This window comes from Entelurus aequoreus, linkage group LG03 (genome assembly GCF_033978785.1).
Source record: "Entelurus aequoreus isolate RoL-2023_Sb linkage group LG03, RoL_Eaeq_v1.1, whole genome shotgun sequence".
Classification (NCBI taxonomy): domain Eukaryota; kingdom Metazoa; phylum Chordata; class Actinopteri; order Syngnathiformes; family Syngnathidae; genus Entelurus; species Entelurus aequoreus.
Window position 1 is genome coordinate 84,859,505 of NC_084733.1, and position 27,140 is coordinate 84,886,644.

Below are 27,140 nucleotides of genomic sequence, written 5' to 3' on the forward strand. Positions count from 1 at the left end.
TCAATGCGATCATTTTAATCAAAATAAACCCAAAAACCAATTAATTATTTTACATTTTCCCTCCACCATCTCCACCAGTACATTTAAAAAGTTCAAAATATAAAAAGCAGCTATTTAATGTTATTCAAATTTACAAAATGGGTTCCTTTGGTCGACGATATGGAGGCCAAGTGGCATGCAGTACTTAACTCAGACCAGCTGTGTCGCTGTTGTTTCTCTCAAGTAGTTTGTTGGCTGAAGAAGAAGAAGAAAAAAAAAGAAGACTTTTCGGCAACAATAGAAAAATATCTGGGACTATTTTCCAACCAGCAGGGGTACCTATTACATAATGTGTGTGACGAAATACATCAATATTATCCGTTTATCGTTCACCGCGCTCCCAAACACATTCGCATCGTATTTGCAATGCTGCAAACCATGCATGTTGTTTTCAATCCGTATATGTGTTGAATATCCTTTTTTTTTTAAATTCCCACCCTTATTTTCGTGCAGCAGCAGGCAGTTTGCAGACTTTTAGCAGACAGAGACCACGCCTCTGCTTTGCTGCAGGCAGCTCCCCTCTCTCTCTCTCCCTCTCGCTCTGCTTGCAGCCGAAACCGTCCGCTCATTCCGTGCACTGTACATATATAAGGAGCACGGAGCCCGGGACTCTCTCCTCACATGCATTTGGAAGTAAAAGACGCCCCTCCGCGCACCTGTTCTCGCTCGTCCGTCGGAGCTCCTTCCTCTTCCTCCATGCGAGTGTGTGCGGACGTGCACTTCCTCTCCTCGCTCGATTAGACGCGGCGTGCTGGTTTTTTCCCCCCCTTTTTTTTTTTTTCTCTTTTTTTTTTTAAAAAACAAGAGTATGACTTCGTCTTACAACCTGGATTTCATGCCCCTGACCGAGAGTCGGCTAATGGCGTCAAGCGACACAATGTAAGTAACGTATTTCAATGCTCGTTGTTTTTGTTGTGTTGTTGTTGTCCCAAGTTGTGGCTTTGGAGATGAAACCGTCGCTAGCTAGCGTTAGCATGCTAACCGACCAAAAAAAAATTTAAAAAAAATAACCCGCAACGGTTCGTATGTTAACGTCGAGTTTAGTGACCCCCTCCGCCCGTATGTTACACTTAAAACAAACCGGTATGTTTTATTTCCTACACGCCAAAAAATGGCTTTTTAAGTGTCTCGCAACGCACAAAATGGAGTGCGAGGGTTGCTAGCTTTTTAGCTACCGAGCGCGCGATAACAGTCAAGCGACATGTGCTTCCGCTATAGGCAGCTTTGATTAAAACAAACATGTTTTTGGTTATTTTAAACAACACATTAATTACATTCAAATATTCAACTTTGCCACCTATTTAGCTACACGCTAACAGCGACACAGCTCGTTTATACGAAGCAAACGGTCGGGCTTTTACGGCAGTTCGCGCACTTGTCAACGTCGAGTTAAGTTTCAATATTATTATTATTTTTGTTTGTTTAGTGTTTAAGTGATAATAATGTTCCCCGGTTGAGCAATGCCTGGTAGTTCCCCTTTTTTTTCTCGGCTCGCTAGCCAACTTAGCTAGTTAGCTGCGTTCCCGTCGATAATGGTGGCTTACCTAACTCAGTGTTTTTTCAACCACTGTGCCGCGGCACACTAGTGTACCGTGAGATACAGTCTGGTGTGCCGTGGGAGATTATCTAATTTCACCTATTTGGGTTAAAAATATTTTTTGCAAACCAGTAATTATAGTCTGCAAATAAATAAATGATAAATGGGTTATACTTGTATAGCGCTTTTCTACGTTCAAGGTACTCAAAGCGCTTTGACAGTATTTCCACATTCACACACTGATGGCGGGAGCTGCCATGCAAGGCGCTAACCAGCAGCCATCAGGAGCAAGGGTGAAGTGTCTTGCCCAAGGACACAACGGATGTGACTAGGATGGTAGAAGGTGGGGATTGAACCCCAGTAACCAGCAACCCTCCGATTGCTGGCCCGGCCACTCTACCAACTTCGCCAAATTATGTGTTGTTGAGTGTCGGTGCTATCTGGAGCTCGACAGAGTAACCGTGTAATACTCTTCCATATCAGTAGGTGGCAGCCGGTAGCTAACTGCTTTGTAGATGTCAGAAACAGTGGGAGACAGGGTGCAGGTGAAAAAAAGTGTCTTAATGCTTTACCCAAAAATAAACAAAAGGTGAGTTCCCCTAAGAAAAGGCATTGAAGCTTAGGGATGGCTACGCAGAACCAAACTAAAACTGAGCCGGCTACAAAGTAAACAAAAACAGAATGCTGGACGACAGCAAAGACTTACTGTGGAGCAGAGACGGTGTCCACAATGTACATCCGAACATGACAACAATGTTCCCAAAAAGAAGGATAAAAACAACTGAAATATTCTTGATTGCTAAAACAAAGTAGATGCGGGAAATATCGCTTTAAGGAAGACATGAAACTGCTACAGGAAAACACCAAAAAAAGAGAGAAAAAGACACCAAAATAGGAGCGCAAGACAAGAACTAAAGCACTACACACAGAAAAACAGCGAAAAACTGTAAATAAGTCATGGCATGATGTGACAGGTCGTTACAGTACACCTACTTTGAGACAAGAGCTATAGTGATGCATGGTTGGTTATGCTTTAAACTCATATCCAACAATTGCAACAACAACTTTTTACTGTCAGCTGAGTATTGTTTTTTCATTTCTGCTGGTCGTGTGCCTCTGGATTTTTTTTATATGCTAAAAATGTGCCTTGGCTCAAAAAAGGTTGAAAAACACTGACCTAACTATCTAACCCATAGGCGCTGATCCCGCGGGTGCTTCGAGGGGCCCGAGCACCCACGGGTGTACAGCTCTGGTAATGGGTACATTCGCACCCACTTGCACAAATGTACTTCAAAATGTAACAATCAAAATAAATATGACTTTTTTTTGTTAACTAGGGCATGCATACGTAATATGCATTAGTTTGACCATTTAAAATCAACGATTATACAAAGGAGATGCTTGGAAATAGCATAAAAATGCCCCAAAAACTTGGAATAACGCGATTCATAGTGTTACTTTTTGGTGTAACCATCATGAGCGTTCTGTTCAGGTATATTTCTTTTATATTTTGATAAATCATAATATTTATGTATTACTAAATTAAAATAGGTATTGATCAATCTTTAAGCTGTGTGTATTTGAGTTCAGTTTGCTTTTGACATCTTATTTAGAATTGTAGTTGAAACTTTTACAACCTTGTGTTGCGCTCATGATGGCGTAACCAAACTAGATTTAATTTAATGATCTTATTTTGAATATTTATTCCCTTTTTTACATTTAGTATATTTAAATATTCATTTATAAACATTGAATACATTTCAAATATCAATAAAATGCAATTGCCTTCATCTTATAGGGTAATGTTTAGTTACACCAAGTCACGAGTGTAAAACTAAGCTTCATCACTTTGACTTGTAATATCTCTAATTCCGGTGGTGTTTTATGCTTTTTTTCTTTTTGGAACATGTACTGTACATATAATACAATAAAGTCCCATATAAAATTATGTTTCTAGCAATACTTTAATTTTGCCTTTGAAAGTAACACTCCAATGTCCATTAGTGGAGCTGTAGGTAATTTGTAAGTTGTAGGTAATTTTGTGGCAAATTTTGGTCCGTTTTTACAAAATAATAAAGCCACAAATCATATGGGATATTAACTTCGCTGGACCGTCTATTTTTTTATTATATACACACACACCGAGCACCCACTGGCAGAAATGTAGATTGGTGCCTATGATTAACCCACACCGTTTATTGCGTTATTGAGTCACTAATGAAGATCTTGTGACCGACCATGTCAACAAGGCCGGGAAAGACACACAAAGGTTTACTGTGTGCTCTTAAGGCAGGGGTCGGCAACCCAAATCGTTGAAAGAGCCATATTGGACCAAAAATACAAAAAACTAATCGGTCTGGAGCCGTATATATGTTTTATAATGAAGGCAACACATGACGTGAGGGTCTATATTAGCTATAATAGCCTACTATCAAAATGACTAAAAGTTTTATATGAGTGTTATAATGAAGGCAACACATGATGTGTCTATATTAGCCTACTATCAAAATGACTGTGTCGCAGGCTGAAGCAAATCTTTGTTGACAGAAATATTGAAGTGTAATATTTATTCTACACATTTTTACATGAGAACCCATTAGTAAATCAGAGGCTACTCAGAAGGTGAGATAACTCCTGGAAATGACTGGCTTTTAATGGCCAAAGGTATAGATGTGTGTGTCCAAGTTAAGGGAAACGGCAGGCTGTCTTCTTTTAATAGATTTATTGGCAAGCTAGGTAATGTTTGCTGTGGCCTGGAACAACGTGGCATACAAACAACTATCTGAAATATAGCTAATATTACATACAGATAATGTGTCATGAGACATGCAAAACTAAATGATATACAAAGAGGATACAAGTAAAGAGGCATAATGATACAATATGAACATACAGCTAGCCTAAATAGCATTTTAGCATTGATTAGCTTGCAGTCATGCTCTGACCAAATATGCCTGATTAGCGCTCCGACAAGTCAATAACATCAACAAAGCGCACCTTTTGTGCATTCGCGTACAGCATAAAAGTTTTTGGTGGACAAAATGAGACAAAGATTTAACATGTAAGCAAACTGTTGCGTTTGTTTGTATTTTTTCACAATTTTTTTTCCCATTTTCAATCCTTTTTTAAAAATGCTCCAGGGAGCCACTAGGGCGGCACTAAAGAGCCGCATGCGGCTCGCTGACCCCCGTCTTAAGGGGTGTTTCCCGCTTGTCACTTTTTGGTCCGGTTAAAACGAGCTGTAGTCCGAGAAAGTAGTCCACCGAACCAGAGCCGGACCTTGCTCTTGTAGTCCGGGCAAAAAAAATGACTCGCTTGTATTTTTTCAGTGAGTGGACCACACAATGGCGTCGGTTTATAATTTGCCGAAAGCCACACTTAAATGGCACAACGTGTGTAATATTTATATTGTTACACACACACACTGGCCCCGTTTACACTGTCCACCCAAAATATACAGATCGGATATTTTTTGCCAGCCTAAACGTGCCAAAGTGCTTCAAATCTGATCTTTTCGTGTCCGATTTGGGCTACATCAAGAGGTGGGCTGACTCTGATCTTTTCGAACGAGAATGTAGTCTAACGCCCCGTTATCTAGGGTAAATCCCACCTAAGTTTATCCGTGTCCACACACCACAATGCCACCGTTCAAGACCCCCTCCGTCCGCCGGCGCAATGCGACCTAGTACGCGTGCGCGGAAAATGCACACGTCATAGTCATCTCCAGTGTTGCTTTGTGTGCAAGTTGTTAAATTTAACTTATCTGAACAATATCCAGTGTTGTGGTATTTAAATTAACTGGAATCCAGTGTGCTGTGGGGCCCTATTGTAGTGAATCACACCTGAGCCATCATAAATGTATCAAATCTTTATTAGACACGTAAATAATGTGATAAAGATCATTTTACATCAATCAAACTGGGGATATAGATATCTGGTCGGGATACTCCTCACTCTTTTGCCGTCACCTTCATCGTCCATTCGTTTTTGGTGACTTTATATACTCTGGACCTAGACGTTAAGTCCGCGACATACATGGCGGGCAACAACTGATACAGTCTGCTTTGGCAGTCTAAATGCATTCGCCGTTTTACGTAGTTTTGCCTCGACGGCCAGGTAATACAAAGCACACACTACCTTTTTTATCACATCCACGGGAGCCCGCATTCTCGTTGACTCTCCTTCGACAAATGGACAAAGTTTTTCGGTAAGTAGAATCTCAGCTGACCTGGACATTCAAAAGTTCTCTTGCTGTCTGAGAAGTGTTGTATCCCAAATAGCTGCAATAGCTTTCTCTTAAGGTATTCATGTGTGATTTCCACAAGCGTCTGTACATGTAGAAGGAGAAACACGGGCATGTCTGGATGACTAGCTCCGAGTTACGAAACCGCTTTATTATAAAGCTGGCTGTGGCGCGTTCTTTCTGACGTCACTTCCTCTCTGAACTCCGTTTGTAAACGATCAATGAGTCCATACAAAGCTAAGAGCCGGAGATTCAAGAAATACACGGCACACTTACCAGTGTAAAAATTTGTCCAAGGAGGGGAACCTTAAAGGCTGGTTTAGTGTGGCTGAAACGGGGCTTGGGCTAGTTAATTATTCTTTTAAGGGGTTATCCGGCTTAGTGTAGACATAGCCTAATGAAGATCTTGTGACCGACCATGTCAACAAGGCTGGGAAAGACACACAAAGGTTTACTATGTGCTCTTAAGGATGTTTCCCGCTTGTCACTTTTTGGTTCGTTTAAAACGAGCTGTAATCCGAGAAAGTAGTCCACCGAACGAGAGCCGGGCCGAGATTGCCCCAAGGGGTGCTCTCACGCTTGTAGTTCGGCAAAAAAAACGACTCACTAGTATTTTTGTCAGTTTATCATTTGCCCAAAGCCATACTTAAATGGTACAACGCATGTAATATTTACATTGTCACACACACTGGCCCCGTTTACCGTTTACACTGCACACCGAATTATACAGATCAGCTTTTTTCTGATATTATTGCCAGCCTAAACGCTCCAAAGCGCTTCAAATCTGATCTTTTCTTGTCTGATTCGGGCCACATCGAAGAGGTAGGCTGAATGTGATTGGAATCTGATCTTTCCGAACGAGAATGTAGTCTAAACGGAAATGCGACCAGATTGCGACTTTTACATAATCTTTGGAACATACAAGACAACTTGTCTTTTATTAGTAAGTAAGCAAACATAGGCTCCTAGTTTAGTCTGCTGACATATGCAGTAACATATTGTCATTTTCCATTCTATTATTTTGTCAAAATTATTGACAAGGGGTAGAAAATGAATTATTAATCTACTCGTACATTTACTGTTAATAGCTGTTTACTTTCTCTTTTAACATATTCAATCTTCACTTATATTAAAATGTAATCATTTATTCTTCTGTTGTTTGGATGCTTTACATTAGTTTTGGATGACACCACACATTTGGGTATCCATCAGATACCAAGTAGTTACAGGATCATACATTGGTCATATTCAAAGTCCTCATGTGTCCAGGGACATATTTTCTGAGCATAATATAAATTTTTTTAAAACGAAAGATGTGATGCCAAAAAATGTTTGTAACCATAGTATCGACTAGATACGCTCCTGTACTTGGTATCATTACAGTGGATGTCAGGTGTAGATCCACCAATGGCGTTTGTTTACATTTTGATGCTGGTGAGCTACGATGTGTAGTGAAGCAAAACAAAGCCGGTAGTTGAGAGAAAATCTTTAAAAAATAGGAGCCCAAAAGCTTAAATACAGTCAGTTTAAACATACCCGACTTTTCGACAGTTCGGTGACGTCTGAAACGTTGTCTCCTTGCAGCAGTGTGAAGTCGTCTATAGGGATGTAACGATAAACAGTATAATGATAACCCCCGGTGCAACACACATTGTTGTCTGAACAACTAAACTGTTCAATTGTGGAGATTGAACCTACAAACTGTGGGATCTTAGATAAGAGGTTGATCGTCGACGTTCCACTGGGGTGAGTTTTTCCTTGCCCGTATGTGGGCTCTGTACCGAGGATGTCGTTGTGGCTTGTGCAGCCCTTTGAGACACTTGTGATTTAGGGCTATATAAATAAACATTGATTGATTGATCTATGCTCGTGACGTCACATAAACCAGAAGAGATGCACCCAAATCCTGTTTTTTTATTTAATTTAAAAAAACACTTTAAAACCTTTACAAATTAACAGATATTTTTTTCTGGTTCATTTCGATAAGCACTCCATTTATGTTGAAGTAGAAGCCATGCTACTTCAACATAAATGGAGTGCTTCAAGTTTCACATTTTGCAGCTTCAAGTCACGCCGACCGCACTCTCGGCTCATTGTCCCTTCATGCTGGCTTCCAGAAGTAGTGGTTCATTGTCCGTATATTCAGCTTCCCAGAAATAAGGTTGTGAATCCTCATTTGTCCAAAAATAGTCATCTTCGTTGTCAGTTACCAAGTCTGCCATGATTACAAGACACATACCCCTTTGTACCCGGAAGTAGGAACACATTTGTTGCCAGAAGTCGGAAGTGCCCTGCTATAGAAACGGAAATCAGTGCATTGAAGAAATCAGTCAAATTAAAATAAGGTAAATATTGTATATATTACACATTGTTGTGACCGTGTCTGTTACTACATTATACAGTATACTTGCAGTGTGTATATAAAACGTTAAATGGAGGATTTTAAAGTTGTTTTAGAGTCTTTGAAGGCTACAACGGGGACTCCCAATTAGCCACATCTTCCAAGCATTTATCATCTATAAAATCCTAAAAAAACGACTGATTTCTTGTCTCTCACAATGATTGTGAATGATAGGTATAATTCCCAAAACAAGTGGAGTTCCCCTTTGTAAGAAGCCAGAACAATATTCGACAATTGAAAGTAATTTATGTCAATCAATTGTAATTTTTCTTTAAATAAAACCTGGTTCAGACATTTCAGGATATTCGACAATACCGTGATAATTTTGGTTACAATAACTGATACAAAATGTTCATATTGTGACATCCTTAGTCATCTTTATGCAATTGTTTTCCTTTTTGTTAGATCTCGAATGCTAAGAAACACAATCCCAAACAGTCCTACAATTTTACATGAGCCAGAATAGGTCCTGTTTTTCGTCGCATGCTTGGTCCATTCGATATGCGGCTTTATGCATATGATTAGCTAAGCATGATTTGGTCTTTTTCTTTAAAAAATTGGTTCTGTTTTCCCCCAACTCTATGGTTGAAAATAAGGCCATTTAACTACCTGCCAAAAAGCTAGTCAAAGATCCTCACTGTGTAACAGGAGTGATCTGCTGGTGGGATTTACAATGTATTTGGCAGGAGTTGTACTTGGGATTGATTTATCTATCCGATTGTTGACAGGAGAGAGTTACTGTCGGGGCTTGAGTCTGATTCCCATGGCAGCCATAAGGGAGCTTCAGTGTGTCGCTAAGTCAAACATCAGTGATCTTCTTTCTTTTGGGACAGGGAGAAAGTAGCACAAAGGTGCGGGATCCGTCTTCTGGAATAAATGTCAAGAAACACACAATGTTGAGAAGTAGTTTGTTGATTGACTTGCATGACGGTACTTGATTAAATCACTTAAAACAAGATTTTGGTTGAATTCTGAAATGTACAAGTAGGGTTGTACGGTATACCGGTATTAGTATAGTACTGCGATACTAATGAATCATATTCGGTACTATATCACCACCAAAAAGGTACCGGTCCTCGAGTCCCCCGGCCACCCCGTCGTCGTCAAGTCGTCATTGCTGGTTGACGAGCATGTTCAACAGCGCACAATCACAGAGTACTTACAATCAGACAATTTGTGTAGACAGAAAAGGGAGAACGGACGCATTTTGGCTTAAAAACTAACAAAGGTGAAGTTTTAACACTGAAACGCTCTCTGGAAGAGGTCATTTAAGACATGGCTAGCTAGCTAGCGGCGAACGTCCATTCGCAGTCGGCAGTGTTGTAGCTACTTAAAAATCACTAATCCTGGCCTCCATGGTGACAAAGTACGTTTCTTACAAGTATCATCCCTGGAGGACGAGGAATAGCTAAACATGCTTCACTACACACTGTAGCTCACCGGCGTCAAAATGTAAACAAACACCATTGGTGGATCTACACCTAACATCCTCTGTAATGATACCAAGTACAGGAACGCATCTAGTCGATACTACTATGATTAAGCAGTGTTTCCCACACATTCATTTATTTGTGGCGGCCCGCCACGAAAGAATTACGTCCGCCACAAATAAAAATACTTTTTTTTTTTTTTTTTGGGTCCTGTCCAGCTTCTGAGGCAAATCATATAGTTGATGTAGATGCCCATATAGGCTGTTCAGATTTACTTTACAAAAGAGAAGTGTAGGATACTTCTCTTGTTGCCTTATTTGTATTTGACCACTACTGTTTTCTGTTTATTTGTTACTGACTGTGGCAGGACACCTCTGCCTCTGTTTCACTTTATGTTGCTGGTAAATAATATGGTTTTAGTAGTAGGCTAAAGTTAAATTATTTAGTATGCACTAATTAAAGGGGCAGAGCTTTGAGACATTTTAGCTTTTATATTTTATAAGATATGTTTTTTGTAAGAACCACAATTAATAAATATATTTCAGTGAATAACTTATTGTTCAAATCTGTATATAAATATGTACATAAAGTGTTGTAATTATATTGTAAAATGGATGGATGGACGTTTAAAACAAAACTGTTATTATTAATTAGTAAGTATACATTTTTTGAGCCTTTTTAGAGAAAATCATATCATTGTAGTAAATTATGCAAATTACTCGATGTCATGATGACCACGCCCCCACCGCCACAGGTATCTTGGCAGTTTATGGGAAACACTGTTAAGTCTATTTTTTTGGCATCACATCTTTCGTTTGAAAACAATTATATTATGTTTATAAACTCAGGAAATATGTCCCATGATGACTTTGAATATGACCAATGTATGATCCTGTAACGACTTGGTATCGGAATTTATACCCAAATGTGTGGTATCATCCAAAACTAATGTAAAGTATCCAAACAGAAGAATAAATGATTATTACATTTTAACAGAAGTGTAGATAGAACATGTTAAAAGAGAAAGTAAGCAGATATTAACAGTAAATGAACAAGTAGATTAATAATTAATTTTTATAGTTTGTCCTTGATAATGTTGACAAAATAAAAGAATATAAATGACACAATACGTTACTGCATATATCAGCAGCTAAATTAGGAGCCTTTGTTTGTTTACTTACTACTAAAAGTAGTAAGTGTGTTCACTATTTTATTTAATGACTAAATTGCAATAAGAAACTTATGTTTAATGTACCGTAATATTTTTTGTTAAAATAAAGCCCGAAATGCAAATTTTTGTGGTCCCCTTTTTATTTAGAGAAGTATCAAAGTCTTGAGATAATTTTGGTAAAATATTGGTATCGGGACAACACTAGTTTAGAAGTAGTTTGTTGATCGGTTTATGCATGACAATAATTGATTCAACCACTTAAAGCAGCATTTTGGGGCAATTCTGAAATATACTACCATAGAGGCCTTCAGTGTACTCTTGCCACACTCTTTCACACAGAGATCCAGCAAAATAGCCGTAACAGTAGATCGGACACAATCTAATGAAGGGGTTTCACGCAGCGATAAGGCGTGCCGCAATCCAAAATTGAGTGTCGACATCTGGGGAAAACTTGTCTTACAACAACAAATGCTAGTTCCAACACAACATGTCAGGAGAAATTAGTCTTGGGTGGTTAACGTTGCACTGCAGTCACTGCATTGTGAAATACACTTAGACACAGGCACTGTTACCATATTGTCCTATCATCAAGCAGCGTCAGGGGAGGGGAAAAACAGCGTAAACCCGGCTGTGTGAAAGAAGCGCTAGGCTGCCTTTTTGCAGGACTAAAGCTTATACAAGCACACGGTTGTTAAAATCATAATCTAACCCCACCCTCCACGCCGGCGTTGTGGGATGGCGAGATGCGAGCAGTGCAAATGTTGTGGCAGGATTCACAAACAAAAGAAAATGTGGCAAAACGTTACATAACATCAGAAGGGCACGCTGTGCACTTAAGTTAAAAAATGAGCTGTAGTCGTGTCTAACTCATGTCCCCGATTTTTTTTAAAATTATCCAGCTACCCAATAAGTGTTTTTATGAAGTTTCAGTCCACATAAGGTGATGCCTTTGTGTAGCAGAGTGTGTGCGTGTGTGCAGTCAAAGGCAGTGTGCGTACTATATTTAGTGTCTGCTATTCATTTGCTGTCCTAGATGTCCTCATTGCAGCACTCCCGACATTCTCCCACAACGCAAATAGGAGAATTGGGCTGATTTTAGACGGGCTGTAAAGTGAAGGTGTAATTGCCCTCCTTTTTTTTTCTGCTCCATTTGAGATGCACACATTGATAGTTAACCACCGGCTTTACTTTAGCATCATCATCTGCGACCTCTGGGGACCCCTGGTGTCATTATGGAGTTAATGGCTCGGGCGGCGTCGTTGTCAGATGCTGCCAGCCTGTTAGCATATGGGCCAAATGAAAGCCTGATTGATTGGAGGCGTCTGTCCTCACATGGGGGGGAAACGCAACAATGAAATCAGGCCGTGCTCAGACAAACGGGAATTGTTGCCAGCGTGGAAAATTCAAGAACGATTGAAGTGGACCACGGGGTTTTTGTGCATGAATTGATGTGCAATTCTGAACAATCGCAGAATTTGTCTCATTAAAAATCAACTTGTCATCTTTTTGTGTTAAAGTTGCAACTTGTGTAAACAATGTTTGTCATTTCAGTCACAAGTGTAAAAAGACGATAACCGCTTTTCCTTAACTTTGACGACATGTATGGTGAAACTGAAGTCTTACCGTCGTTAATTTTAGTATCGGTCATGTAACCAGTGTTGGTGCTAGGAATCTTCAAAATGGGGTCCCAAGGACCCCATCAAGTCCTAAAAATGGGGTCCCACAGTAAATGTATGGGGTCCCACTTTTTTGTACCGTATTTTTCGGACTATAAGTCACAGTTTTTTTTCATAGTTTGGCCGGGGGTGCGACTTATACTCAGGAGCGACTTATGTGTGAAATTATTAACACATTACCGTAAAAATATCAAATAATATTATTTAGCTCATTTACGTAAGAGACTAGACTGTTAAGATTTCATGGGATTTAGCGATTAGGAGTGACAGATTGTTTTGTAAACGTATAGCATGTTCTATATGTTATAGTTATTTGAATGACTCTTACCATAATGTTACGTTAACATACCAGGCACGTTCTCAGTTGGTTATTTATGCCTCATATAACGTACACTTATTCAGCCTGTTGTTCACTATTCTTTATTTTAAATTGCCTTTCAAATGTCTATTCTTGGTGTTGGGTTTTATCAAATAAATTTCCCCAAAAAATGCGACTTATGTTTTTTTCCTTCTTTATTATGCATTTTTGGCCGGTGCGATTTATACTCCGGAGCAACTTATAGTCCGAAAAATACGGTAAGCGTTTTGAAAACAAATGATAAATGTATGCGGTATCCTGTTATATCTCAGATTCTATATTGTGTTTTGGAAAAAGGTTGTCATAAACATTACTTCCGTCATGAAAAAAATAACACAAAAGAAAACAAATGCAGTATTTGTGATCGATAAAACTTTTGGCGAATCAAAATTTAAGAAACTGTTCCGGAAAGTGCATTACTTTGAAGTCGACCAATAATAAATGATTAATAATTTGACCCGGCAAATATACTGTATTTTCCGGACCACAAGGCACACCGGATTATAAGGCGCACTGCCCATCAATGGTCTATTTTTAATCTTTTTTCATCTATTAGCCGGATTACAGGGCTCATTAAAGGAGTCTTTTTTTTTTTTTTTCTAAATGTAAAATACTTCCTTGTGGTCTAAATAACGTGATGGTGGTTTTTTGGGCAAAATGTTGCATAGATGATGTTTTACAGATCATCTTCAAGCCGCTTTCTGACACTCGCTTCAGGTTGCGCCGTTTTGTGGGCGGTGTTATTTACGTGGCTCACCTTCGGCAGCGTCTTCTCCCCGTCATCTTTGTTGTAGCGGTGTAACGTGCAAGAACGGGAGTGGAAGAAGTGTCAAAAGATGGCGCTAACTGTTTTATGATATTCAGACTTTACTTCAACAACAGAGCCGCATCTCCTCATCCGGAAACCGTCCGACCGGAACTCTAGTAACTAAATTTCCTAGGGTGAATAATGTAAACTCACTTACACCGGTATGTTTTAGCGCTTTCATGGCAAGTTTACTGACAGATATAAGTAAGAACTTTACACTACTTTATATTAGAAACGGCACGAAAACATTTTGATAGATTTTTGACCGCCTATTTTCAATGGAACATTTAAAATGTTGGCGTTTACTTGAGACTTATCTCTTATTTTTGACTGCCATCTACTGGTCACACTTATAATTACACCCTGTACCAAATAAAATGGTGTAGCATCCCGGAAGAGTTGGTACTGCAGGGAATTCTGGGTATTTGTTCTGTTGTGTTTATGTTGTGTTGTGTTGCAGTGCAAATATTCTCCCGAAATGTGTTTGTCATTGTTGTTTAGTTTGGTTTCACAACACGGTACATGTTTATGACCGTGTTGGCGATGTTTATACGGCCACCCTTAGTGTGACACGTATGGCTGTTGAGTAAGAATGCCCTTCATTCACTTATACATGGGTGTTCAAAAGCAACATGGTCATTTAAAATTGGCTATGATCATACAGAATGACAGCTTTTCCTGACATATTTTCGATTTAAGACCATTATCAACCTTTCCAAAACTTCAAAAGCATTGAGGTGGGTGAGCTAAATGTGGAATAAAACGCAGATGAAAAGCGAAAATCTGTGAAAAATAATATTAAAAAAATGCACCTCAGGGACTCTCTGACTTTCGGAATTTCGCGTCCTTTCTGATTTCAATGCGTAAAAAGACACAAAGTGTGTTAACGCCAACACTGCATGTAACCAGTGTTTGCCTTAACGCACTTTTTGTGTCTTTTTACGCATTGAAATCAGAAAGGACGCAATATTCTGAAAGTAGACGAGGATTTAAAACATTTTTTTTGCCGATTATCGCTTTACGCCGGTGTTTTTTGTTTATATTTGCCGGGTCAAATTATTAATTATTCGTTATTGGTCGATTTCAAAGTAAGGCACTTTCCGGTACAATTTCTTAAACTTTGATTCGCAGAAAGTTTTATCAATCATAAATACTGCATTTCCGGTTATAGGAATCCCGCGTGTTATTGTTTTCGTCATGGCGAGCAATAAACCCAAGAAGCAAAGCTTCAATGACAAGTGGCTTCTAGAGCCAGAGGCATTGAGTGCCGCTGCATTAAATGACATTGAAACTAACTTGCCAAATTTTTATTTTGTTGGCATATTTGCCATGAAAGTGTAGATGTGGTAATTATCTACATACAGGTGAGAATAATCAATTAAATTTGTCATATGCATGTATGCCCTGGCACACCATTATCATTTCATGACCAAAGCAAATAACTTTTTTACACTTTTATACTGAAATAAATACACCTACAACTTAATAAATAAAAATATTGAAAAAAATACCGGCAGCGGTAAAGTTAAAATCCATGAAAGAAAGAAGAAAGTGAATGAATGTTTATAACTGAATAAATGTACTTATGCATAAAAATGTGTTTTCTTTAATTTTTTTAATGAATGAAGTAACGTTTATGACAACCGTCTTCCAAAACACAATACAGAATGTGAGATATAACAAGATAAAGCATACATTTCAAAACGGTTGAAAAAAAGTGGTACCCCAAATATTTACTGTGGGACCTCATTTATATGACTTGATGGGGTCACTGGGACCCCATTTTGAAGATTCCTAGCGACAACACCGGGTCATGTAACCTTTTGTATTTTTTTGTCTGTTCACTCTCCTTCTTTTTAGGCCCCTATTACAGGGCAGTGTTGCCAGTCTGCTAGCATACGGACCAAACGAAAGAAGAGATAGGAAGGCATCTGTTTTCAGCTTGGAAACAAAAGGACCAATTTAAAGTCTACTGCACATTAATTAGGGCACTCTTTCCGAATACCTTTCATTTAAAACAACTTATGTCATCGAGAAGTAGCTTTTTAAGTTGCAACTTGTCATTTCTTTTCTCCCATACCAAGCTTTTAGGAGCACTCTTCACTTTTTATATGGCCATCTAAGAACAACTCGTTATGTACTTGAGGGAACGGCGAACAAGCAGCTGTTTCGCTTGGCTGATTGTCTTCTTTTTCCCCAGCAGTTTGCGTCTGCATGTCATACCGCTATGAAGCATAACAGCAGCGGGGCCTGTTGCCACAGCCGGAGGCTACTGAGCAACATTTGGTTACAATGGGAGGAAACGCTACGTTTTAATTGGAACGGTGCCCTTACTACAAGAGCTTGTTGATCGATGTTTTAATTAGAGCGACATTGCAGTAATTTTAAGTGACGTTGCAAGCCCCAGTAAATGCCTAAATAGCAATATCTTAGGACGGGGGTCAGCAACCTGCGGCTCTTTAGTGCCGCCCTAGTGGCTACTTGGAGCATTTTTTAAAAAGGATTAAGAATGGGGGAAAAATACAAACTGTTTTGTAATTTTGTCCACCAAAAGTTTTATGCTGTGCGCGAATGCACAAAGATGCCCTTTGTTGATGTTATTGACTTGTTGGGGGGGCTAATCAGGCATATTTGGTCAGAGCATGACTGCAAGCTAATCAATGCTAACATGCTATTTAGGCTAGCTGTATGTTCATATTGTATTATTATGCCTCATTTGTAGGTATATTTGAGCTAATTTAATATCCTTTACTTGTATCCTCTTTGTATATCATTTAGTTTAGCATTTCTCATGGCACATTATCTGTATGTAATATAGGCTACATTTCAGATAGTTGTTTGTGTGCCATGTTGTTCCAGGCCACAGCAAACATTACCTAGCTTGCCAAAGATTGTAATAAATCTATTAGAAGAAGACAGCCTGCCGTTTCCTTTAACTTGGACACACACATCTATACCTTTTGGCCATTAAAAGCCAGTCATTTCCAGGAGTTATCTCACCTTCTGAGTAACCTCTGATTTACTAATGGTTTCTAATGCTGTCAAACTGTGTAGAATAAATATTACATTTCAATATTTCTGTCAACGAAGATTTGCTTCAGCCTGCGACACATAGTCATTTTGATAGTAGGCTATTATAGCTAATTTAGACACTTACGTCATGTGTTGCCTTCATTATAAGACATATATACGGCTCCAGACAGATTAGTTTTTTGTATTTTTGGTCCAATATGGCTCTTTCAACGTTTTGGGTTACCGACCCCTGCTTTAGGATAACGGATTTAGAGGCATTTTACAATTTTTATAAATTATTTTAGATTAGACCTGGGCCCGCTGGACGTTTCTCAGACCTTTTGACATCGAAACTGTAGCCGCCATTATGGTGTGAAGTGCTGTTTTCAAATTACTGTAATTCTTGAACCCTAGAAAGTATTTCAATGGTTGGTATCTGCGCTTTTGAGTGATATACAGGTTATTACGGTAATCTAAGTCACAGCAGCTCCAGGCAGATGAGGCACCAAGCAGTGTGGGCGGAGTTTGTTTCCAGAGCAGCCAGCCTGATATGCAGGGGTCAGGGACAGATGCAGAAACAGATTTTTACGACAAAGTTCTGTAGCAAAGTGATATTATATCAGATTGTGTAGGTGTTTTTTACCCTTTGCTATTATATTTTGCCGTGTTTGTAAAAGATGTCGATCGAGTAGGTGGTCTAAGAAGTAAAAGAGGAGCTATGTTCATGTTAATATTCAGTGTTCTATCGTTGATCGTTTAATATTGTAAATCTCATATTTATTTTCATTTACATTCTCGGAGTCTCGTCCGTTTTTTGGAGGTGAGCTGCCAAAACGTTTTTAGCATTGTTGCAGACATTATTGTGAGTTTTTGTATTAAGTATCCTAGCACACATACCGTACAGCAGATTTTTACAGCTAAATACAGGGTTCGTACTGGTGCTTAAAAACCTTGAAGATGCTTGGATTTAAATGTGTTTTCAATGTTTGAGAAATGCTTAAATTTTGGGTGAAGTGCTTGTAAATGTTCATATTTCTTAGCAGTCTGGCTCAATAGGTTAATTTATAAAATCGAAAAAAAATAAAATGCGTTTCCTTAAAAATGAAAGCTAAACGCTTGATCTGTGGGCTTTGCACGAGCCCTTGCATTAGGTTGTTGCCATGCATATACGACTCTGTGTCGCCCCCAAGAGGACAGTGGTGCATCGGTCCATCATGCCGGGAGGTTGCCGTTTTAATTAACATTGGACGGAAAATGACAAATACGAACTTTGGATAAAACGTGGACCAAACCCACGCGTAGCCTGCTGCAAAGTATGCAAAAAGGAAATCCAGCTTTTCGCAGTGGGAGAGTCGGCTCTCTCGAGTCATATGAAAGGTAAGCCACAGGTTACTAGCCCTACAAGTGAACTAACGTTAGCTAAAGTTTTGTTTTCTAACCTTTTGGTACCTAAACTGAGAGATCAGCGCTAGATTACATGTTAATTACGGACAGTTATTACGAGCTATGAAAGGAAAAAAGCGAGCGTTTGTCAATGATAAATTTATAATGTTAAGAACTTCCCTCAACTATAAATCGATTTGTTATCATAGCCACATTTATAAGGCTAGATATTAGGGCTGTGAATCTTTGGGTGTCCCACGATTCGATTCAGTGTTGCTGGGTCGGGTTTGGTTTTGGAATTGGATTGCATTGTTATGGTATTGCTGTGTATTGTTTTGTTGGATTGATTAATAAAAAATTAAAAAAAAAAAAAAAGGAAAGGAAAATCGCTTTTTTAAAAATGAGAATCTATTCTGATTCGCACAACGTGAGAATCGCGATTCGAATTTGAATACTTTTCCCACACCCCTACTAGATATGCTTAATGAAAGGTGACTGAAATAAACAAAATATTATCCTTTAATTTATTATCATTATATTAATGTGGGACAGTTTTGTTAATAAATGAGTGAAATTGACATTTTGAGGGTGCATGTATTTATATCACATTATGCAGTTCATAAGCACAAATACGGTGTGAATCAATCCGTGCTGTTCGATGTCATTGAGTGCTGTAAGTAAGAAAAAGAACAAGAAATTTGAAAAACACAAATGGAGACATTGAATAGTCTACAGAAACACTGCTTCATTTTCTATGCCTCATTCAGTTAACTGCTGGTTCAATGTTAGGCTTAGGTTTTAGCAGATTTTCCGTATTTTTCCTACAGACAGCATTTGCTAACCTCAAACAACAACAAGGCTTTTCACACTGGTTCGCCTTTTGAAGGGTACTGGGAAAAACTGGAATATTGATCTTGAAAGTCTTTAAAAAGTGCTCGAATTTGGCCATGGAAAAGGTGTACGAACCCTGTAAATACACACATACACACCGGCCCCCAGACACATTTTTCTCTCTCGACGTGGCCCCCCAAGTCAAAATAATTGCCCAGTTCTGTTCTAGATAGTGTTTGTTCAATTAGACCAGTGGGCCCCAACTCTTTTTGAGCCCACATACCGGCTTGTTCCTATCAAACCTCTGACGGGCAGGGGAAAATGATTAATTAAAGTTGCCCTCCAGACCTCATAGTAATTGTATTCTCATGTACCAATAAATATGTAACGAAGAAAAGTAAAATATCAAACGCTATAAAAAACATACCAACTCCATCTGTGCACGCCTGGAGTTTGTTCCCCAAAGAGTAGATGATTATATTAGCAGGGTTTGATCAGTGTGACTGACAGGCACTGTGTTTTTTTGCTTTCAATTTTGCTGCAAGTAATTGAATGGGAATGGCAACATCTACAATGCCGTTGTAATAAGGGTTTATAGTTATTTTTAACTTGAATCAAATGACTGTGAGCTAACTATTCCCTGCACAGAAGAGATTTAGCATACTAGCATGCTTGGAATGGTCCAAAATGCACTCTTCTCTACATGATTGGCATCTGTCATTTGTGATCGTTTGGTCCATTAGTTATTAATAGGGATGTAACAATATGGCAAATTTCATAACAGGGCTATTGTGACCAAAATTATCACTGTTATTATTGTCGCAGCATTGTTGTGTGCTTAAAACGTACTTAAACACTCGCTGAAATATTTAGATTTTTTTAAATGACAAAAAGAAATAGACCCACTGTTAGAAAGCCCAATTTTTACATGTTTTGTGTTTCTTATGCTTCACTGGTAAGTGCTCTGGCGAGAGTTGTGCCATCCTACTCTGTTCATTGGGCCTTGAACGTTCCATAAAAACACATTTTTATGTTATATCCCTCAGAGCATAGGTCGATCACTCTGTTCTAAGAGAGCACAGCTTCGTGGTTCAATGTGCATAATTGAATAGCTTACTCAGACAGAAATGTGTTTGTATAAGTTAGATTTGGGTACGTTGTTTTCTAATGGGGAAAGACGTTAATGTCTCTTATTCATGTTAGCATTAAAGATGAGTTTAGTTTTATCGCGGTTATCAATATTGCGGTTTGTTGTTACATCCCTAGTTAATTGTGTGAATGCTCCAAAGCATTCACACATATGGTTTTCGACACCGAAATTCATCTATTTATTAAAACATCTTCTCCAGATTTTGGCGCGCTCTACCGTCCACATTTTTCACCCGATTCAAACCATTCGAACTTCAAACTGTTCAGCCTATCCGGGAATCGCGGGCTTTCCCTTGACAAATTCCCAGAATTCCAGATTTTCCGGGACATTTTCTCGTTCAAAATGAATTGGCCATTTTTCAAACTTCCACCATTTCCAAATTTTTCAACCTATTCAAACAATTCCACCTTCAACCCATTCCACCATCCTGGAAATTTAAACTACCCCTTTTCCAAGTAAAAAAATTTTTCAGGATTTTCCAGAATTCCTGGTTTTCCAAAGCCCTATTTCCAGACTTTTTTTCTGGCGACTACTCCTTCCACATTTTTCAACGCATTTTTACCGTTCCACCATCAAAACATTCCTCTTAATCAGGACAAAATCAAAGTTGTTTTTTAACTGGAAAAATTCCCAGTTTTCCCGAAATTCCAGGAATTCCTCAATTCAACATGTTACTACTTCAACATTTCTCGACCAATTTTAAAAAATTCCCACACCAACCATTTCAACTCATTCAGACCATTCAAGTTTTTTACCATTTTCAAAAAATTCCCGCTTTTCTTGAAATCTTTGGGAAATTCCCATTGAAATCAATCGGGCATTCTTCAAAGTTCCACAACTCCCACATTTTTCATCAGATTCAAACTGTTCCAACTTCAAAATGTTCAGCCTGTTTGGGAATTGTGTGCTCTACTTCAACAATTATTAAAAAAAAAATTCACGGATTTCAATTCAACTTCAGCATTGGAGCATTCACACACAATTCCTTCAGGAATTGCCTCATATAGTTACTGTTATTTTACACAATAGGGTGATAGGTTAGATTTGAGAGCCACACCTATTTTCATGATTCCACTTTAAAAAAAAAAAAAAAAAAAAAGGATTTAACATGTTACTACTTTAACATTTCTCGACCGATTTGGAAAAAATCCAACACCAACCATTTCAACTCATTCAGACCATTGAAGTTTTTTACCATTTTCAAAAAATTCCCGCTCCCAATTTTTGGGGAAATTCCTATTTAAATCAATGGGACATTCTTCAAAGTTCCACAACTTCCACATGTTTCATCTGATTCAAACTGTTCCAACATCCAAATATTCAGCCTGTTTGGGAATTGTGTGCTCTACTTCAACAATTCTAAAAAAAAAAATTCCCGGATTTCAGTTCAACTTCAGCATTGGAGCATTCACACACAATTCCTTCAGGAATTGCCTCATCTAGTAACTGTTATTTTACACAAAAGAGTAAGGTATGGCTCTCAAGTCTAACCTATTTTCATGATTCCACCTTAAAAAAAAATGAGGGGTCATGACCATTGATTGATCCCATGTTTTACCAACAAAGTTCTGCTGATGCAGCAACAAGCTGAACATCAAGCACCTGCAGTAACAAGTTGAACTCCACTGCTAATCCAAACAGCAGCACAGAGGCACGCACCAAATATAACCTTGCGCTCTATCGAGCCTGTGGAGACGGCATCCTTTACAGCAGTCCAGTAAACGTACAAGTACACTGCAATGTGTCCATGCTACGGCACCGTATTAGTTCCGCTCACATGTATTTGTATCTTTTTAAGTTTGCTCAACTGAATGCTTGTGATGTGCCCTCATGTATCTTGTCAAGTCAGTTCATACTTTAGAAACCCCACTGTATTTTAAAGCTTACATATTGTGTAAAATACGTATCAAACTAAAAGGAGAAGCATCGGGAATGTGTCTCGGTTCAACAATTGGGCAACACAAGACCGAACGTTTGGAATAATGTGCTAGCATGCTTGCCCGGTCAGAGCTCAGCAGCCGGACAGACACATGGTCCAGATAAATCATTTGCGCTTTACGACTGTTGCGGCGGGACATGCACAACTGTCGGGGCTGGTGGCTCGTCAGCTGCTGGCGGCCGTCAGCGCCCTGCAACTGTTTGTGGCTCCTCAGCAGAAGAATCTGTCTTCCTCAGCCAAGCTACTTCAACCTAGGATTTGCTAATGGCAAATAAAGAGCTGAACGGTGACGCTAGTCAGGACCCTCACGCGGCGAGGCCGTGCTAATGGGTAGAATAGTGACTCAGTGTAATCTTGGATTCGTAAGTGCTTTGATGCCATGATATGTTGTCTTTTTACTTTTCAGTCTGATTATTCTAGCCTTTGAACATCTTTCATAAACAATTTTGGAAACATTTTAGCGTGAAAGAAACTGTGGTCGGACTTAACGATCGTAAATACTGACGCACAATGCATCATAGCTTTTAACTTCCAAGATCCTTTTGATCTTGTGTGAGGTTTAGTGGAAAAAAATATATAAATTAAAGGTTTCAAGGCTTATTCTCATTGCCATTCTCCATATGTTACACACAGTGAACCAAGTTTTAAGCAGCATAACCATACCAGTTTACTAGTTGGCACCTTTTCATAATAGTAATCATTAGACTCCCAAATAGGGCAGCACGGTGAAAGAGGGGCTAGTGCGTCTGCCTCACAGTACGAAGGGCCTGGATTCGATCCTGCGCTTGGGATCTCTCTGTGTGGAGTTTGCATGTTCTCCCCGTGACTGCGTGGGTTCCCTCCGGGTACTCCGGCTTCCTCCCACCTCCAAAGACATGCACCTGGGGATAGGTTGATTGGCAACACTAAATTGGCCCTATTGGTGAATGCGAGTGCGAATGTTGTCTATCTGTGTTGGCCCTTCGATGAGGTGGCGACTTGTCCAGGGCATACTTGCCAACCCTCCCGATTTTCCCGAGAGACTCCCGAATTTCAGTGCCCCTCCCGAAAAGGGCAACCATTCTCTGGAATTTCTCCCGATTTCCACCCGAACAACAATATTGTGGGCGTGCCTTTTAAAGGCAGTGCCTTTAGCGTCCTCTCTCACCTGAAACCTTCACCCCTTAACAGCCGCATGCTGTCCAGGCGTCCGCTTTTCCTCCATATAAACAGCGTGCCGGCCCAGTTACATAATAATGTAGCATTGGACGGGTTTAACAATGGTCTTTACTCGAAGATGTCAAGAAATGCTGACACGTTGTATGATCTTTTAACTGGTTTAATGATGACGTTAATTTCAAGCACACACACAAGTGAATGCAACGCATACTTGGTCAACAGCTATACATGTCACACTGTGGGTGGCCGTATAAAAAACTTTTAACACTGTTACTAATATGCGCCACACTGTCAACAGGAATGACAAACACATTTCGGGAGAACATCCGCACCGTAACACAACATAAACACAACAGAACAAATACCCAGAACCTCTTGCAGCACTAACTTTTCCGGGAAGCTACAATAACATCTACGACCTTTGGAGCTCAAGGAGACGAAGCAGAAGAACAAAGAAGAGACATGGTGACGACGAGTAAGAAGAAGAAATATGCTTGCAAGTTCCAAAATGATTGGAAAAAATAATTTAATTTCATCCAGGACAGCTCGAAGGGGAAGGGGTATGCTGCCTGCACCTCAACCCCCATTTGAAAGGAAATCAGGCCTGTATGGTGGCGGGGCCAGACGGAAGCTATTTCTTATTAAAAAGTTTGCCAACATGTACCTGAAATACTCTCAGACTGGGGGAAACCGGACACTGCTCATCACCCGGCCAATACCATTCTTACAGTGAAGCACGATAGTGGCAGCATCATGTTCTGGGGTTGTTTTTCAGCAGCAGGAACAGGGAGACTAGTCAGGATAGAGGGAAAGATGAATGGATAAAATTGAAAAAAAAACGTCCAACCCGATGGAGCTTGAGCGGTGCTGCCCAAAGATAAGTGTGCCAAGCTTGTGGCATCGTTTTCAAAAAGAAACACACCTGCCCAAAGGTACATCAACAAAGCATTGAGCAAAGACTGTGAAAACGTATTCATATACCGTATTTTTCGGAGTATAAGTCGCACCGGCCGAAAATGCATAATAAAGAAGGAAAAAAACATAAGTCGCACTGGAGTATAAGTCGCATTTTTTGGGGAAATTTATTTGATAAAACCCAACACCAAGAATAGACATTTGAAAGGCAATTAAAAAAAAGAATAGTGAACAGGCTGAATAAGTGTACGTTATATGAGGCATAAATAACCAACTGAGAACGTGCCTGGTACGTTAACGTAACATATTATGGTAAGAGTCATTCAAATCACTATAACATAGAACATGCTATACGTTTACCAAACAATCTGTCACTCCTAATCGCTAAATCCCATGAAATCTTATACATCTAGTCTCTTACGTGAATGAGCTAAATAATATTTGATATTTTACGGTAATGTGCTAATAATTTCACACATAAGTCGCTCCTGAGTATAAGTCGCACCCACGGTCAAACTATGAAAAAAAAACTGCGACTTATAGTCCGAAAAATACAGTGCATGTGATGTTTTTTTTCATTTTTAATAAATTTGCAACATAAAAAATAAAAAATGTATCCTATTTTGGAATAAGGCTGTGACATAGCAAAATGTGGAAAAAGTAAAGCGCTCTGAATACTTTCCGGATGCGCTTTATATCCGTCCCTTCCAGGTCACGGGTGGGCTAGAGCCTATTCCAGCTGCACTCGGAATATAGAAGATAAATTTACTTGTGGTTGGTATTCATTTTTGTATAAATCCCCTTTTGTTCACAGACTGGTTTTATATTCATATTTCTTTCCTAAAGTAAAATGGCGACCGAGCACTGAAGACAAAACCGGTGAAAGGGTGTCACATGCCAGCGCCTCAGCAGACGTAACCTTCCATGTATTCCGCGGCGGCCCCCCTGTGTTGGCCCATTGTGCTTGTAGCGGAGTGGTGAATAGTGTTCGTCGGTGTGGGGAACAATGTGTGATTGTTCCCCCGCGGTGCAGAAGATGCTGTAGGTTACTCCCTGTACCATCGCCTCAGCGCCCTGAGGAAAGGAAATGCGGCGCAAAAGTCTCGCGAACTAGCGATTCGTGGAGCTCTTAAAGCTTTGCTGTGCCTGCTTAGTGGCTTGCGGAGGGGGCCGGGGCCCCCACTGTTCCTGAGTCACTCGGCTATGTCGTCGGTGCTGTGGGGATAAAAGCTTTCATAGCCAAGCGTGGAGTTGGATTTCAGAGAAGCGAGTGAGCGGAAGTGTTATTTGTTAGCATGTCATTGAAATCCCTCAAGGAGTTTGGTGTTTCTGCTGAACGTCTGGGCTCCATTTGTAAGAGATGGATGGCTCGCGTCCAAAGGTCTGTGTTCAAAATATTTTATATTATTATTTGACTAATATTTCAGGCTATATACTGTATGTGGAAGGGCTATTCAATTAAACCCTCCCTATTGATCTCGTTTTGTATATAATGGAGTGTTGGCGATAGAAATTTTCAAAATGGGATCCAGGGACCCCATCAAGTCATAAAAATGGGGCCCCACAATAAATTTTTGTGGTCCCATTTTTTTGTAAGCGTTTTGAAAATAAATGATAAATGTATGAATTATCCTGTTATATCTCACATTCTATATTGTTTTGGAAAAAGGTTTGTCATAAATGTTACTTAATTCATAAAAAAAATTAAAATACAAAAGAAAACAAATGTATATGCATATGTAAATTTATGCAGTTATAAATTCACTTTCTTCTTTCCTTCATGGATCTAAACTTTACCACTGTTGGTAGTTATTTCTGTATCTGTATGAAATAAATTATAGGTGTATTTATTTCAGTGTAAAAGTGCACTTTTTTTGCTTGGGTCATGAAATGATGATAATGGTGTGCCAGGGCATACATGCATTATTTAAAGCTTAAATCTCTATAGAGTCTACATCAACTTCAGCTCTATCAGTCAATTCTAAGTTTTTATTACCGGTATGTTTTTTGTCAAAGAAAACTGTTTTTTTTATTGCAAACACACAAAAATATGCAAAATCTTCCAAGAAAAATATTATTCAAAGTGTAATTGATATTTGTGCCTTGGATTGGTCAATAATTCATAAAAACATTGATTTTGAGTCCTTATGTTTTGAGCAAAGACAGTTTTAAAGAAAAAAAACAGTTTTGTTATTCAACAGTGCAACTTTTTCTAAATTATATTTCATCCGTAAGCTTTTTTTAAATTCCACTTTTATGTTTTTGTTTATTTTAATAGTATTTTTAGAATGTGCCGTGGGCCTTTAAAACATTAGCTGCGGGCCGCAAATGGCCTCCGGGTCACACTTTTGACACCCCTGCTATAGATAATACAATTTAAATCTGATAAGTTTATCGATTAAAAAGCAGATCCTGGCGACTCATGCGTGTTTATCATAACGCACAGTCAGCGGGCTTCCGGAAATTTGCGTCGTTTCTGATTTTAATGCGTAAAAAGACGCAAAAAGTGGGTTAACGTCAACACTGTAATGTCAATGCCAGACTCTGCTGTATCTTACCACCGTGTGACAGGAGTGCTCGCTGGGGTTTGTAAGAACATACTGCAAAAAGGAATATAAATACCTATTTGCTTTTTTTAAAGACCTACTTTAAAGATTTTAGGTACACTCAAGCTTTGGACTGAACTTGAGGTCGGTCTGAAGTCATTCATGGGCAAGATTATAATTGAATAGCCCTGATTTATGAAATCTTTTCGTGTTGTATTTGGCGCCTCTTAATCCTCATTGTGTTTTGGTGCCTAACGCCAAACACAGTTTTTCTCTGTCAAGTACATAGATTTAGTTCCGGCCTCTTTACCTGTCACCAGCAGTACTTGGAAGGCTTTGTGTTTTATTTTCCTTAGCAAAGCAGTATGATGTAGTTTAAATTCTCTGTCACAAAGGCTTCCCCCCCTTCAATGGAAAATGGCACAATTTACCATTTCAGTCACTTCTATCACTGCTTTTTTTTAAACTCTCAAATCACTACATAGAACAGCTCGGTTATGAAAACTGATCAAATGGGGCACAAGCCACCATGACGAACGTCCA

At 39.2% G+C, this 27,140-nt stretch overlaps 1 protein-coding gene across 4 annotated transcripts in view; it reads left to right on the top strand.

Annotated features, from left to right (window-relative positions):
• The first annotated feature begins 580 nt into the window (after positions 1-580).
• LOC133647009 (CUGBP Elav-like family member 2) overlaps positions 581-27,140 on the top strand; it is a 72,729-nt gene continuing 46,169 nt past the window's right edge. For all 4 annotated transcript variants that reach the window (XR_009825411.1, XM_062043041.1, XM_062043042.1 and 1 more), the window contains exon 1: positions 581-918. Coding sequence is in view for 3 of the 4 variants with exons in the window: in XM_062043041.1 (XP_061899025.1) it covers positions 848-918 (71 nt within the window). In the remaining variant the exon portion in view is untranslated. The remainder of the gene's footprint in view (positions 919-27,140) is intronic.